The sequence below is a fragment of the Euprymna scolopes genome, chromosome 10 (genome assembly GCF_053919585.1).
Source record: "Euprymna scolopes isolate OS-2025 chromosome 10, ASM5391958v1, whole genome shotgun sequence".
Taxonomy (NCBI): domain Eukaryota; kingdom Metazoa; phylum Mollusca; class Cephalopoda; order Sepiida; family Sepiolidae; genus Euprymna; species Euprymna scolopes.
Window position 1 is genome coordinate 31,006,651 of NC_136491.1, and position 15,591 is coordinate 31,022,241.

The 15,591-nt window shown below is 33.2% G+C and overlaps 1 protein-coding gene across 8 annotated transcripts in view; it reads right to left on the minus strand.

Annotated features, from left to right (window-relative positions):
• LOC145285901 (serine--tRNA synthetase-like protein Slimp) overlaps positions 1 to 15,591 on the minus strand; it is a 378,960-nt gene that overhangs the window by 231,485 nt on the left and 131,884 nt on the right. For all 8 annotated transcript variants that reach the window (XM_080134374.1, XM_080134369.1, XM_080134372.1 and 5 more), the window contains one exon: positions 12,994 to 13,068. In XM_080134374.1, the coding sequence (XP_079990500.1) occupies positions 12,994 to 13,068 (75 nt within the window). The remainder of the gene's footprint in view (positions 1 to 12,993; positions 13,069 to 15,591) is intronic.

The window sequence follows — 15,591 nt, forward strand, 5'->3', positions numbered from 1 at the left end:
AATCTATTTCATATAATCTATGTGCAGTCTTAACCTAATTATTACACTGAACAAATATTTTTATTATGTATATTTCTATGCTTAAACCTTTAGTTAGAATTAACTAACCTTATATTAATTCACCTTTTAAAATGAATATGAGAGTTTTTAATTTTTCATTACGTCTATTTTTCTTTTTGTGTATATATGTGTGTATGTGTTTTTTACATCGCCTGACGAGAATATTTGGTCCTTACCGACCAAATTGTCTGAGACATTAACATGTTCAGTGTAGCAACTATGTAGTATTTGTCGATATAAATAAAAATATATTTTGCTCTTTTTTATTGAGCACTCTTAATAACTTTGTTTGATTCACAAGTTTTCCCTCTTGAATACCTTTGTTGGTATAATTATATATATATACTAGCTGTACCCTGCCACACGTTGCTGTGGCTCAAATTGGCGCAATGGAAAAAGTTCCAAAATGAGAAAAAGCATGTTTCTTATAGGTTTAATTTTCCATTTTGCATGGGTACACAGTTTTTGTTGTTCCATTTTCTTAGCTGATATAGAGATTTTCCGGTTTGGTGACTCTTGAATACGTAATATAAATTGTCCATGTGAAAAAACAGTCAGTATGTAACTGTAAGGCCCACAATTGTAAAGATTGTTCCCTGTGCTTTGTTGATGGTTATTGCAAATGACAATAAAATTGGAAAGTTCAATTTCCTAAAGTGTAATGATGTATCCGATGGAATCATAGGAATGCATGGAATGAAGATATATTCATCTGTGAAAGGTCCTGTTAAGATTGTTGTTTCTATGATATTGTTTGTTAATTTTTTTTTACTGCAAGCCATGTGCCATTGCAAAGCTTGGATTGGTTTATATTTCACATGATAATTAGTACACCAAATTTCAGTTGCAATACATGCGGTGGCATCCATTTGCAAATCTAGCTGTTGGATAATTAACCACTTTATCTGCTTTCACAACAGTGTCGATGGATTTGTATTTGACTACCTCACTTGGAATTTTACATTGAATAATAGCGTTAAGTTCATGGGCATCTTTGTATTGACCTGCAAGAATAGCTCATTCACTCAGTCAAATGGAATTCTTATAATTTGAATATCTGCAAAAACATTTTAAACTATTCTTTTGATGAAATAAAATTACAGAAATTACAGAAGTTAAAAGTCAAAGAATTTTGCCCTTAACTCTGATCAGCTGGCACTTTTTCGTACCCAATTTCCCACAAGTGATGCAAAAGTTTTTGTGCGGATCGAACAGTCGGCAACTGGACATGCATATTTTGAGTTAAGTTTAATAGCTTCACATGGAACAAAAAAGTAGAGTATTTGAGGCAAGCATTTATTTAATCTGCTGGTGTTGATTGAAGAATAACAGGTAACATTTGTCTGAAATCTCCTGCAAGCAATATTACTGCATTCCCAAATGGTCTGACATTGCCACGCAAATCTTGCAAGGATCGACCAAGAGCCTCAAGTGATTTTTTGCGTACCATTGTGCATTCATCCTAAACAATAAGTTTGCATTTCTGCAATATTTTTCCCCATATTGGATGTTTTGGAGATGTCGAACATGAGATTTTTGAAAAATTGAATGTTTTAAAGTAGAATAAATAATTCTTCTACTTGGTAGCAAGGTCGCAGGTATTCCTCATGCAGCAAGGGCTAAGGCTATGTCATTTTGTTACCAAATGGCTGCCAAAATCAATTTAATTAGAAAGGTTTTACCAGTTACTTCTGGTGCTGTTCAAGGTAGCAGTAATTTCCAAATAACTTCTATTCTCACAGTCAGTAAATTAGGTGACTAAAATAGGATTTATCCATGTTTTGACAATGCCTTATTCACTGTAATTAATTTAGGAGACTAAAATAGGATGAGGGATTAGAGATGGACAGATAGAGAGGAAGATATATAGATAGAAAAGAGAAAGTGAGAGGGAGAAAGAGAAAGAGATAGAGAGATGAAGGGATTGATAGATAAACAGAGAGGGGGAGAGTTAGAAACAGAGAGGGATGAGAAAGAGGAAAGGAGAGGGAGAGAGGGAGTTAGAGAAAGAAAGGGGCTCAAAGAGAGATGGAGAGGGTGATATAGAGAGAAAGATAGATTGAGAGAGGGAAAGGGAGAGATGGATAGAGAGAGATATTAAGAGAGGAAGAGAGAGGGGGAGAGAAACAGAAGGTGAACTACACTTCACCGTTTGTTTCCTCGTTCAGTAGAGAAGAAATCTTTCGAGACTGAGGCAATTTGAATGTTTTGTTATTATCCAGAGTACTGCTTTTTTTTGGGGGGGGGGCTAGATTTTCATCACATTAGAAACCGACCGGGTTATCTGTACTTTCAATTAACAAATTAATAAAAGAAAAACATATTGTAAAATTTGAATTTAACATCAAAATACTATTTTTAAAAATAGCACGATAACATAAATGCATAAGTGCCACTTTAGGTACTCCTTGGGCGTTGAGTTCCATGGCGACCAGCATAATTATTTAATAGTCGCTCCCTTAGCCCCCCCCTAGTCAAGGCTAATGCATGCGCACGTAAAAATTTTTTTTTTACTGACGTTGGCTTAGTACCTAAACGATTTATTGATAATTTCGTAACCCTTAAACGCGTGCCGGAAGATTGAAATTGGTTCATTATTGTTGTAATGAAAAAAAAAAAAGTTTCATTCAACACAAAACCAAAAACACATATTAATGATAAATGATTTATTATTCTATTCATTGAAATTTACTAATTTTTAAATGAAAAAGTAAAAAAAAAAAAAAAAGTTAATAAAAAATAGTTGCTTATGTGCGCATAAAAAACTTCTTTTTTTTTAGATTAGGTCCACCTTAGAATCACCCCCCCCACAACCTCCTCATCTTAAGAACAGCTTCCGGAATAAACACCACTTTTGGAGGGGGGGGGGCTATTTGCAAAATTTAACTGATAAATGATTTATTATTGTATTCATTGTGAAGCGAGGTGCTCGCTGGGCAAAACAACAAACAGCTCACTTAAAATTAATTTTTCAAAAAACATTAATAAGAAAATAAATATTTAGAAAAATGAATTAAAAACAAATAATCAGACTTAGCTTGTTATAATAGGTGTGAATTTATTTGCCCTGGTGTTTCACACTCGTGTTATTTTTAGTCCGAAAATAAAGAAGAAGAAATCGTTCCCGACTGGTCAAATGTTTTTGGCGATAAGTTGGGATGAAACGATAAATTAATTTTCTTTAGAAAATTCGTTCGGGTAAGGAGCGGCGTGAATAGATCAGAAGAATGTCTTTTCTTTTTTGTGTGGTTTCACCATTGGAAACGGGACAGGGTGCGAGCAAAAAGAGGGCGAGAGACTCTTCGAATTTGGCGCCACGGCTTTTTTTGTCTTTTTTTTTGGAGCTCTCCGGAAACGGTGAATGTTCAATGTCACTGTCAAAATTAGTTCCGGGGTAGATGCTACAATTGAAATGTACTAATTTTTAAATAAAAAAGTAAAAAAAAAAAAAGTTAATAAAAAAATAGTTGCTTATGTGCGCATAAAATACTTTTTTTTTTTTTTTTTAGATTAGGTCCACCTTGGACCCCCCCCCCCAACCGCCAAATCTTAAGAACAGCTTCCGGAATAAACATCACTTTTGAAGGGGGGGGGGGGGGTATTTAAAAAAAAAATGTCGATAAAAGTCATCATTTAAAAAGAAATTTAAAATCAAATGTTTGTAAAAGTGAGAAATTATTAATAAATGTTTAGTAACATTTTTCGGTGCTAATGCAGAGAGTTATCCGCGCTATTTTTTAAATCATGTTTTTTTTTTTTTTATTCCAACCAATCTTATATCGAAAAACAAAAAAAAACTGAAACAGCAAGCGACAAATTTTTTTTTATTGGCCTCATATAATAAAGAAAAAATGTGTAAATTAAAAATTTGGAAGATAAACAAATGAATTATGTTTTTTTTTGTTTTTTGTTTTTTTTTTTACTTACTAAACAGAAAATGAAATCTTTCGTCAATTCGTGGCTGTGAAATGAATCGAACCGGAAGTTCAGTTTTATCAACAGAACAGATTCGCAGTAACGGTTAAAAAAATATATTTATTTTATTTAATATTTTAATTTTAATAATTCGCGAGGTAAATTTATTTTAATAACATAAAAACATACCTCGACTCTAAAAATGGGTTGTCTGAAAATTTCAAATAAATTGGTAACGTAGAAATATGGTTTTATTCGTTTAGAACGAACCAACATTTACATTTTTATATATATAGATATATTTGTTCACTGTTTTTGAGGAAAGAATTCCATCAAAGTGCTTGATTACAAAGAAAATATTTCAATATAAGAGCTTAATATTTATTTATTTAAAACTGCACAGAAGTTCAGAATGTGTGTGTGTGTGTGTGTGTGTGTGTGTGTGTGTGTGTGTGTGTGTGTCTTTTTTAAAGTATGACAATAAGATAAGGATATCTCTAACTGCCTTAATTAAAAACCTTAAGTCTAAAAATACTTTTTCCATGAAATGGTCTATACTGGAAAAAAAAAAAATCAAGATTCTATACACTGAGCTCTAAATTTTGCCAGCTATGCATTTTTAAGGCAGTGTTGACTTGTCGATGAAAATGACAGCTTTGTGATAAGATGCTTCTATGTATAATTTAATTTGACTTTCTAAGAATTTTTCAACTCTGATATATTTGGATAATTTCAATGTTACGGATTTTTACCTGTATTTTATTATCAACTAATAGATTGGATTTTGTCATTATTTGGATTCACGAACATCATTTTTAATATACGTTGACCATTTAAATTTTCGAAAATTAAAATTTTTTTTTAATTTATGCTAACTAGTAATTATATAGCAAGTCTATATTTGGCCAGTTATTTTCCTCTGAAGAAAAAAGGTCAAACTTTTGAAGCTCCATAGAATAAGGAAATAATTTATTGTATTTAATGTTTCTGAACAACTTCTGTAAATATTAACTATCATTTAATCCCTTCATGTGTGCTCATATATATATATATATATATATATATATATATATACACACACACACACACACACATATACATATATATATATATTTTTTTTTTTTTACATGGAGTTCACCACTTATCAAGGCCCAATGGCCACTTGGGGATAAGAGTTATTGTGTGTATAGTAATCAATGGGATAGTGTAGTAATAGTATTGGAGAATTGATAAAGTGTCATTACTTAAGGGGGCGGTTCATCAGGAATTTGTTTGTATTGAACTTGAAGACATCCAGGTTGAAGTCGGGAGGGAAACAGGCAAGCGGAACAGAGTATATAAACAATAACTATTCTTAAGGTAATTATCATCATCATGCAGTCCGTCTCTCTTGACGATGACTAGTTGGGGCCTCAGTGCTTTATCTCTCAGTGTTAGGGTAGTCTCAATCCATCGCCACAGGACTTTCCCCCTTGGCTCCAAACTTGCTTGCGCAGTTTAGGTGCAGTATCTGTTGCGCATCAGATAGACACCCTCTGATAAGGTAATATTGCTTATACAAAAATTTAGTCTGTAATCGACTAAACATTTGTCTAAGCAATATTGCCTGAAGATGTCTTGTTACTTGTAACTGGCTGACCGAAACATGCTCATGAATGTGTAGCGACATATTAATGCTTATGTAAAACAAATAAAAAGTATATCTTGGTCTATTTCAGTATTGAGCACTTTTGTATTAACCTTATTAAAACTTCATTGGTTGCTTTACCTTTGTAAAATATTCACTGTGGGATTATATAACATGTTTTTATTTTCATAAATTTAGATAAGATAAGCCATCGGTACCATCAGTTTCAAACCTGATATTAAGGAAAAGCTTTAGATCCCAATATTAAGCTCTCTTCAGTCAATCTATTTATCTCAGCTATCTATAACTGGATTATATATATATATATATATATAAAAGTGAACATGTCTGTGTGTCTGTCTGTGTGTCTGTGTACATTTCCCTACACAATAACTTTGTCAATTTTAAGTCTCCAAACTCGAAATTTGATATACAGAATACTGAGATTTAGGAAAATCTTTGTGATCCGTTTTCGGCCAAAAATTTGGGTGTTAAGGGGTCAAAGTTCAACGATTTGACCTTTGAGAACTCTACCAAACTCCTCCGACAATTTTGGGTCTAAACACTTGAAATTTTAGATATAGGTTCCTTGGACATGGATCTAACTTAATAACTTGATTTGAGCCCAAAACAATAAATTTTAAGTGGTCATAATAGGGGATCAAAGTTTTTAAAAATTTGACCTCTGCGGTTTCTACCTAATTACTCAGATAATTTCTGATCTAAATATTTGAAATTTTACATAAAGGCTATTCAGAGATAGGACAAGCTTTTTCATCGGTTTGGGTCGAAAATTTTTAGTTACCAATATATAAATGTATGTATCTATGTTTGCATATCTGCCTAAAACTTTCGACAGAGGCGACGGATTTTACCAAGATCAGTATCGTTCTGAAGTTCGACCTTTCATACGACAAATATCGAAAAATTAGCTAAAAACATCAACATCTTCACCTTCAACTAGACACTTTTCTACAGGGGAGGGGGGTCGCTTTTTTCGCCGATATTTTTGAAAGATATCCTCTCCTTTCGATTGTCTAGCCTTAATGTAAACATAAGTCACTTCAGGTTTGGCGGTGGTTGTAACCGCAAAGACGTCAGGTTTTTTTTTTTTACGTTATTTTCCTCCGCGGTACGGGTTCGAGCCTGCATTCCTACTAGCACTTTTTTTTTTGCTCAACATACACATCCAAACAAACAACGCCGGGCTGAAATACTAGTATATATATATATATATATATATATATATATATATATATATATATAAAGCTTTTTTTCATTCATTCATTGAGGAAAAATACAAATGTATTTAACAACAATAATATGCCAGCAAAAAAAAATTATATAGACCGTCCACAAAAACTATTCATTTCTAACAATACAGAAGCATTTCCTCTTTTGTATTTCAAATGTCATCAGTACTATCCTCATACTAATATACAGTCTGCAATAGACAACTAGATTAATAATTTGTACTAGCGGGACCTGTGGAGATTCCACAGTGGACTCGTATGTAATATATTGATGTTGGCATTCTGTAGATGTTCAGTGTCAATGGAGACGCTCTGATATTATTGTAACTTTTTTGTTAAAACTGTAAAAGTATTTATCTAAGCTAGCACGAACGACCGGCACATTCTGGTGGTAAAGTATGTTTAAATATGATATTTGAATTCTTGCAGATTTCGTATATATTATTATAGAGTTAATGTTTTATCGATTCTTATATGTTATAAAGTTGTGATTTCAAAAATAAAAAATATATCCATATGACTTGGGTTCATCAGCTTGAATCAAAACCGAATCCCAAACTTATGAATATATATATATATATATATATATATATATATATAACTTTAGTTCCTCCAACTATAACCGAAACCAAAACTTAAGAATTCTTGATAAAGTTATTTATAAAAAAATAAATTACTAAGGTGCCATCAGCTGAAACCGAAATCAAGACTTATGAAAAATTCTTGATAAAATTCTTTTAAAAAAAAATAGATTATTGGAGTGCCATTAGCTATAATCGAAACCAAAACCAAAACTTATGAAGAATTCTTGTTAAAATTATTTATTACAAGAAATGGAAGTACATAACAATTAAATGACCCGGATGTAAGTGTGAAACAGAAAATAACACACACGCTATCATTAATATATAGATTCGGTCACCTATACAAGCACCAAGTTAGCCCATTTTTGTAACCCACTTTATTCGGTCTGTTGACTGCTATATTAGTTATGATGTTGAAAGAGGAAAAGAGCAATTATTTTAGCCATTATCAAATCATTGAACACATTTTTGGTCACCGCTTTCCACTAAACTAGTTTTCTTTTTAAATCAAGCTATTAAATAGAATTGGTTCAGTGAATTCACCTGGAATTCTTCCATTCTCCAGTCATAAAATTGGGTTGGTTTATCACAATAACATGACACATGTTGGAAACAGATTTGCAAAATTCTGGTATCAGCAAAAGCTCGTACACACAGACAATCCACTAGCAACTTCCAGTTTAATAATAACCATATGACAAGTTGTTGCCCTCGATTGGTTGCATAATTCTTATAACTATTGCAAATGCTTAGTGGCGCAACTGACTTCCTTTTGCCACACACATTAAAAAAAAGATAAAAAATAATAAAAGTATGGTTTTTTAAGCTCTGGCTATTCTGATCAATGCCTTGGGCATAACGCCACTGTTAGTGCCGAATGACTTCTCTAAGTTCAACAGGAGGTAATTGTACGAGCTGAGGAACTTAACTATTAATTCAGGTTTGGCTTTCAAACATTTACAAACTGTGCACTTTACTCATAAGTGTTTGTAATATTTGCGCTGATTTTACTATCTACACAAATAAATAATACAAAGTGCCTTTTCTGTAGGCTGTTTTTGAACCCAGTCAACAATGGGTACTTTTGCTAGTATATACACACATATATATATATATAAACTCAAGTTATGTATATATGAGGGGCATTCCAAAAGTAATGCCTCCTAACATTTTCTAATCGATGTCTTGGCCATCTTGCTACTATTGTCGCCAAATGCCTTCTCCAAGGTCGTAATTGTATGAGCTGAGGAACTTAATTAATTCAGGTTTGATATTCAAACATTTACAAAGTGTACACTTAATTCATAAGTAAAAATGTATGGTTGTCATATTTGATTGTACTACACTAATCAATAATTTTAATCCAAATGTAGTAACTGTTGTTTCTAAATCTCATTTATGCTTTTATCTTGCTCCACCATCTTGTGTTGAATCTGCATATTGATTGACATCTCATTAATTTACAATTTGTTATTATTTCTTAGTCTAATTGGCTTGTTTGGTTTAGGTGTTTTGTTTTACGGCATATCAACCCTTTTAGAGTTATTTAATACCGAATCCAGTTATTTTGGAAACAGTTTTTATGATTCAAGTTCTTTATATCTTCAAATATTCATTTGTAGAGTTTGGTTTGGTTGTTTTATGGCATATCAACATTTTTCAGGTTATTTAATGCTGAATCCAATTATTTTGAAAACAGTATTCATGTTGCATCAAGTTATTTTATAGAAGGTTTCTATTCTTCAAGCTTTTTGTATCTTCAATCACTAGTTTGTAGTGTTTGGTTTAGTTGTTTTATAGTGGGTTTTATCGTTTTTGTTCCCTGCCCTGCAGAACATGAGTTTTGTAATGGGAAAAGGGTAACAGTATTAATGCTTGGTACATTTTAAGTTAGAAAACCAGTCAGGAAGTGGGGGAGATAGAAAGAGAAAGGAGAAATGGAAAGAAGGAAAAGAGGGAAAAGATGGGTTTTGTTTTAAGTTTTGTGAAAGAAAGTAGAAAAACAAAAATCATCAATGTTAGGTGCATTTGGGATGATCCACCTTCGTCACGTATTTTGTTTATGTTCTAACATTCTTTTTCACCAAGTTAACATTTTTGGGAACTATTTTAACATAAATAATTTATCTGTAAAATATCTATTTCACAATTTTCGTTTACATGCGTAGGGAGGGGGGGTAGGGTTAGGTTTACATGTGTAGAGAGAGGGAACCAGGAACGCTTTTCTTTTTCCAACTATACTCTTATTTCTTCTTCCAATAGCAAATTAAATTACACATTTTTCATTCTGTATTTCATATGGATGCTGAGAACAGCATAAATATACATTTTTTTTTTTTTTTTTTTTTTTTTTTGCTTAATAGGTTTTCCTCATCTGACTCACCGTTAAACTACATTTTTTTTTTGTTACTTCCTGTCCTCCATACAAACACAGAGCTTACATTGTCTAACTAGTATTATTCATATTAATACTATTGTTATGGTTTTCATTTGTATTAGGGATTATACTTTTGCTGTTACTACTTTAATTGTTTACTTTTATTAGCAATATTCTTTTTGTTTTAAGTTAATACCACACAAAGAATGGACTTCAGAAAAACAGAGTTTACACTACATAACTACTATTACTACTACTGTTATCAGTATGATTACTTTATTGGGGGGGGAGGTATTGCTACTGTTATTACTATTAATGCTTATGTTATTTATTGTTACAGCGTGGAACAATAAATTTGTTGTCCTAAAGAATACAATATTATAGCTTTATTTTACAACTTTTATTGAAAAAAATCAACTCAGATAACTTGATTATGTAGTAGAGCTGACATATATTCAATGTAGCCGTCTTCAGCCTCAATTGATATGGGTCCGTTTTTGTTTTACAGCATATCAGCCCTTTTCAGGTTATTTAATGCTGAATTCAGTGATTTTGAAGAAAAAATTTTTAATAGAATATATTTGTTTTTTTCAAGTTGGTTTCTATTTAACCCATATATTGGGACCCTAACAGGTACTACCAATCCGAGTCAGAGTGGACCTGGGAGCAATGGCAATTAAAGGGTGGCTCCACACTCCCCAAAGCCCGCAAGCTGGGGCCTCACCATTGGATATAGTTTAAGGTCATATCCAGGACCCTTGATACGGGTCCGGAACTCGGAGCATGCCTTTTTCACAAGTGCCAATGGGAGCTTGGCAAATACTTGGCAGATGGCAGCGATCAGTATGGTTTTGGTGTTGTGGGAGGTTATGTTCTTGACATATGATCAAACGAAGTAGTCTAGCATGTTCAGATCGAGGGAGGAGGGGGGCAGTGAGAGAAGGGTACAAAGTTGCAGCACTCCTTCTGAATCCACACCCAGGGTCTGCCAGCAGCCACTTGATTGCACCAGGGGATCACCACACTCTTTTGCCCATCCAGATATACTTTGGTGTTGACTTTCAAGTCAGCTTCGAAGATGTGAGGTGGCATGATGTGTTCCTCACTTGAAACCATACCAAAGCTGATAACCATGGCCGAGAGTTGTGCCCTCAAGCATTGAACCATCCGGATTTGCATTTTGAGGGTGCTGGCAATGGTCATGTTGTCATAACTTGGATCGATAGAGAGTACAGTGGTGCATCTCCGATCTCGCTCGTTGAACATTGTGTCACTTTCAAACATGATAGAAGGCTCCCATCGCTTTTGAGAATTCTGCTGCCACACCCAGAGTCTACCAGCGCCACCTGATTGCACCAGGGGATCATCACATTCTTCAGCACATCCAGGTACACTTTGGTGTTGACTTTCAAGTCGACTTTGAAGATGTGAGGTGACATGATGTGGCCCTCACTTGAAACCATAATATGACATTGCCTTAGATGATAGCTAGAGAAATGGAATATCACTCAGAATAATTCAGTCAATTGACAATTGCAAGTTTGAAGATCTCTTCAGTTTCAATATTGGTTACTAAACTTGAAACAAATAACCTCATAAAAACGTTACATTCACTTCAATTGTTAGCTGGCAAACTTTGAAAGGTATCATTTAGAAATATCCAGTAAACTTAAGGACAAAATGTGTGTGTGTGTTTTTTTTAACGTTTTTTTTTTTTTTCAATGATATTTAAGTTTCCATACTTTCAAAAAATACAAATGTACTTAAAGGGAAAGTTTGAATCTTAAAACAATCTCTCAATTGGAATGTTGCAATGTCTGGCATCCAGTAGGATGCCCCATCCCCATCTAAAACAAAATGATGAGAAAATTTTTTTTTAAAAGTGAAAGCATATTACAGTGGTACCTTGGTACTCGACCATAATTTATTCCAGATATTTGTTCGAACAACCAAAATGTTCGACAATCGAAACGATATATATTATTTTAATTGGAATTCATTATTGAGATGAGTATTATTTATATTAATTTATTTATTGCAGACTATTTCGGGGCCCATGGCGCCGTTGATAGAGATGTTGAATCTCTACGGTTCTGGGTGAGAACTGTCTGAAGATAGCGGTTTCAATCCAACCCAAAGCCGGCCAGAGGCTTACTTGGCCAAAACGTAGTGAGACGACAACAACCACGAAGGCAGTAATTGCAGTGAATGCATTCAGGAGATTCAGAGTTCCTATCCGTCGCGATTATCACCTGATGAAGGCCAGAGGAAATAGTTGGCTGAAACGTCTTAGAAAGATGAGAATAATAGTCCGTAATAAATAAATTAATATAAATCGAAACGATATTTCCCCTTTAAATTAACCAAAATAGAATTAATTGGTTCCAGAGTTTAAAAGTTCTTTTTTATCTGTAAACTTTGAGGATTTTCTACATTTAATTGCACTGTCATTTCATATTCCAAGTACTAACACATATATTACTCTTTCAAATTTCTCTATCAGTTCCTTTTTAAATTCGATTGTCATTTGCAGTTTTCCATTTTTCACTCGCTTTACTGCTTTTAAGTCTTTTTTTTCTTTCTTTTTATTTCTTCTTTGTTCCTAAAGTCTTTACATGGCACTAAACTAATTATTTGAACAACATTTATTGTCGGCCTACTTCGTTCGTCGGATTGAAGTTTACTGACCCCCTTTTTTTACTTTTTAGACACCTCAAGGTCCTTTGTCACCCCCCCCCCCTCGCAAAAAAAGGAGTCGATTAATCGAATTGCGTGGTTCCGGTGCTATGTTGACATGCTAAAAATAACACAAACACCGTCTAGACTGTCGAAGGGGTTACGATGACGCTGTTCTAAATATAACTCTCGTCGCAAAATTCAGACTCGTGTGGCGACATCGTTGGAGTGTAGTTGGGTCATCCCACTACACTTCAAAAATATCACGACCAGTATGAATTACAACGTTCCATTGAGGAACGCCGCTGCTTGTTTACATTCGAAGCGAGGCCGGCAGTCCCAACTCTGTAATTTCGTTCGATTACTGACCAACAAGATATCACTGTAATTCAATTAATATAAACCTTTGATACTTTCTGAAGACCATTTTATACAATCTGGTTAAACTTGAACATCTTCAGCAATGTTATAAATAAAAAATGGATGTCAATTTATACTTACTGTATCTTTATGTAATATATTAGGTAAGCGTAAACAGCGGGGTATAAGGTTATTCTCCAGTTCATTTAATTCTTTCTAAAATGAAAATGACAGAAAAAAGAGAAAAATATGAGTATTAAAAAGTAAATAAAACATGTTTAAAAGGATGGTACTTCTACAGTTTAATCAAGGCATTAAAAAATGAAAATATGGAAAAAAATTATATTGTACATACTCGTTATGGAATAAAGTTTTCATCCCCCAAAAAATCACTTAATTTGATCAAGTGATTTTTTTTTTTTTTTTACAGAGGAAAATCAAATTTTAATGAGATTGATCACGTTGCGGCTATCTTGTTTATTTCGCAGATAAGTAGGAGAGGTGCCAGGGGAGATAACTCCAATCACCACTTAAAATTTGTCAAAATTTGACGAGATTATTTTGAAACATGGCCAGAAAAAATAGATAAACATTTTAGGGTTTTTTTCACTGATTTTATAGAATTTTTTAATCCCTTTTTTCATTTTGACCTTTGTTAATCAATTTTTCACTTAAAGGCACTCCCTCCTCGTTCGCAAAATAAGCAAGATGGCTGCAACATGATCGATTTCATTAAAATTTGATTTTTCTCTATAAAAAAAAGAAAAAATATTTGATCAAATTAAGTGATTTTTTTTTTGCATGAAAGCTTTATTCAATAACGAATACATACAATATATATTTTTTTTCCAATATTCTCATTGACGACGATGAGACAATTATGATGATTACACACAGTTCATATTTATAACACATAATAAATGCGAATTCATTACTGATGAAGGTGGATTCAGTTAACATTATGGAAGAAGAGTGTTTCATACAAAGTTTGTTTACAAAAACAATAGACAAAATCACATTACCTTTTCAGGTTTAAAGCTGACAAACGAAGACTTATAAATATGATGATCTTTATTTCATCCGGATGAGGTGATCAGGGATTCGAATGCCTCGCTGATTTCTACGTTGTCTTTCTTCCCTTTCTTTCACTTCTGAAAGGGGCTTAGCTAACTCCTCTTCTTCACGACTTGACCCCGACTAATCTGTCTCTACTGCTCTCTCTGATCTGACTCTCGCGAACCCTCTTAACTGAATATATTGAAAAGCTATCTTTCTTTGTGACATCAGAAACGTGCTCAAACATGTGCTCTCCTCACGTGGATTTGCATATCATATGTCCCATACGTTTTTGTAATACAAAGACATTCTTTAATTTACATTGACCTACTAGTTGTATCGTTATTTAGTTATTTCTAAACACAATGGTCAATTCACTAAATTCCTGAGATTGCATTATGGGTTCACTTTTAACTTTCGAATACTGGGTTCAATTCTAGCCTTTTCCTTTAATAAATATTATTTTCAAACTTATTTACTTTGTTTATCTAATTACTGGGATCTGTTCCCTTTCTATAGAATTTCTCTCTCATTTCTCTCCATGTTCTCAAATATATCTATTTCCATAATCTTTGTTTTGGGAGCACAATTGTTAGAGATTACCAGAGAATATTTAAATGTAAACATCATATCTTAAGTAATGAAGAAATACGACTGAATTGAGAACATGGTTGGTTGTTTTTGTTTTAGAGCATTTTTTTTTTTTTTTTTACAAAGGAGTCACCACTTATCAAGGCCTAGAAGTCACTTGAGGATAAGGGTTAATAAGTGTACAGTGGTCAAAGGGAACATGTCATAGTCATCGTTAATAGTGGAAATTTGGTAAATTGGATTACTTAAGGGGACGTCTCATCAAGAATTTGTTCACATTGGACTTGAAAACAAAACCATTTGTTTGTCTTCAGTTGGAAAACCGAAAACTGAAACAGAGTTCACCAGGCTTGCAGTTCTAAGAAAAAAACTATCAATTATTTTTCGAGTTATTTAATGTTGAATCTAGTAATTTCGGAAAATGTTTTTATGCTTCAAGTTCTTTATCTTCCTACAAATATTTATTCCTTGTGTTTGGTTTGGTTCTTTTGTTTTGTTGCATATCAAACCTTTTTGGGGTTATTTAATGCTGAATCGCAATAATTCTGGAAAAAGTTTTTATGCTTCAAGCTTTTTTTTTACATCCTCAAATATTTATTCATGGTGTTTGGTTTGGTTGTTTTGTAGAAGAAAACTTGTTTTGTTTTGTCTTTGCAGAACACGATAAAGTTTTGCAAAGGAAATGGATAAAAAAAAAACAATAACGTAAATGATTAATGCATTTTCTGTCAGGAAGCCAGTATCTCCAGACAGCCTGATCTGGTGTCATCAGATGGGTTATCAAGTACAGACCTAAGTAAACCTGGGAGTAGTGATAACTAAGGGACAACTCCACATTCCCTAGAGCCTCTAAATGGAACCTCACATTGGATTTCTTTTAAGGTCACACTCAGGACCCAGAAACTGTTTAAATTTATAATGGTTCTGGAATAAACTATTAGAGTTGTCTACTACTCATTACATTTACTCTTAAGTTGTAAGCCATGTTTAGTTTCAGAAGAGTTTCCAATGGTTAGTTATTCTATATGAGTCCTGGAGATGACGAGTTCTCAGTGGGCAGCTGTTCTGTACAGGTTCCGAACTTTATAATTT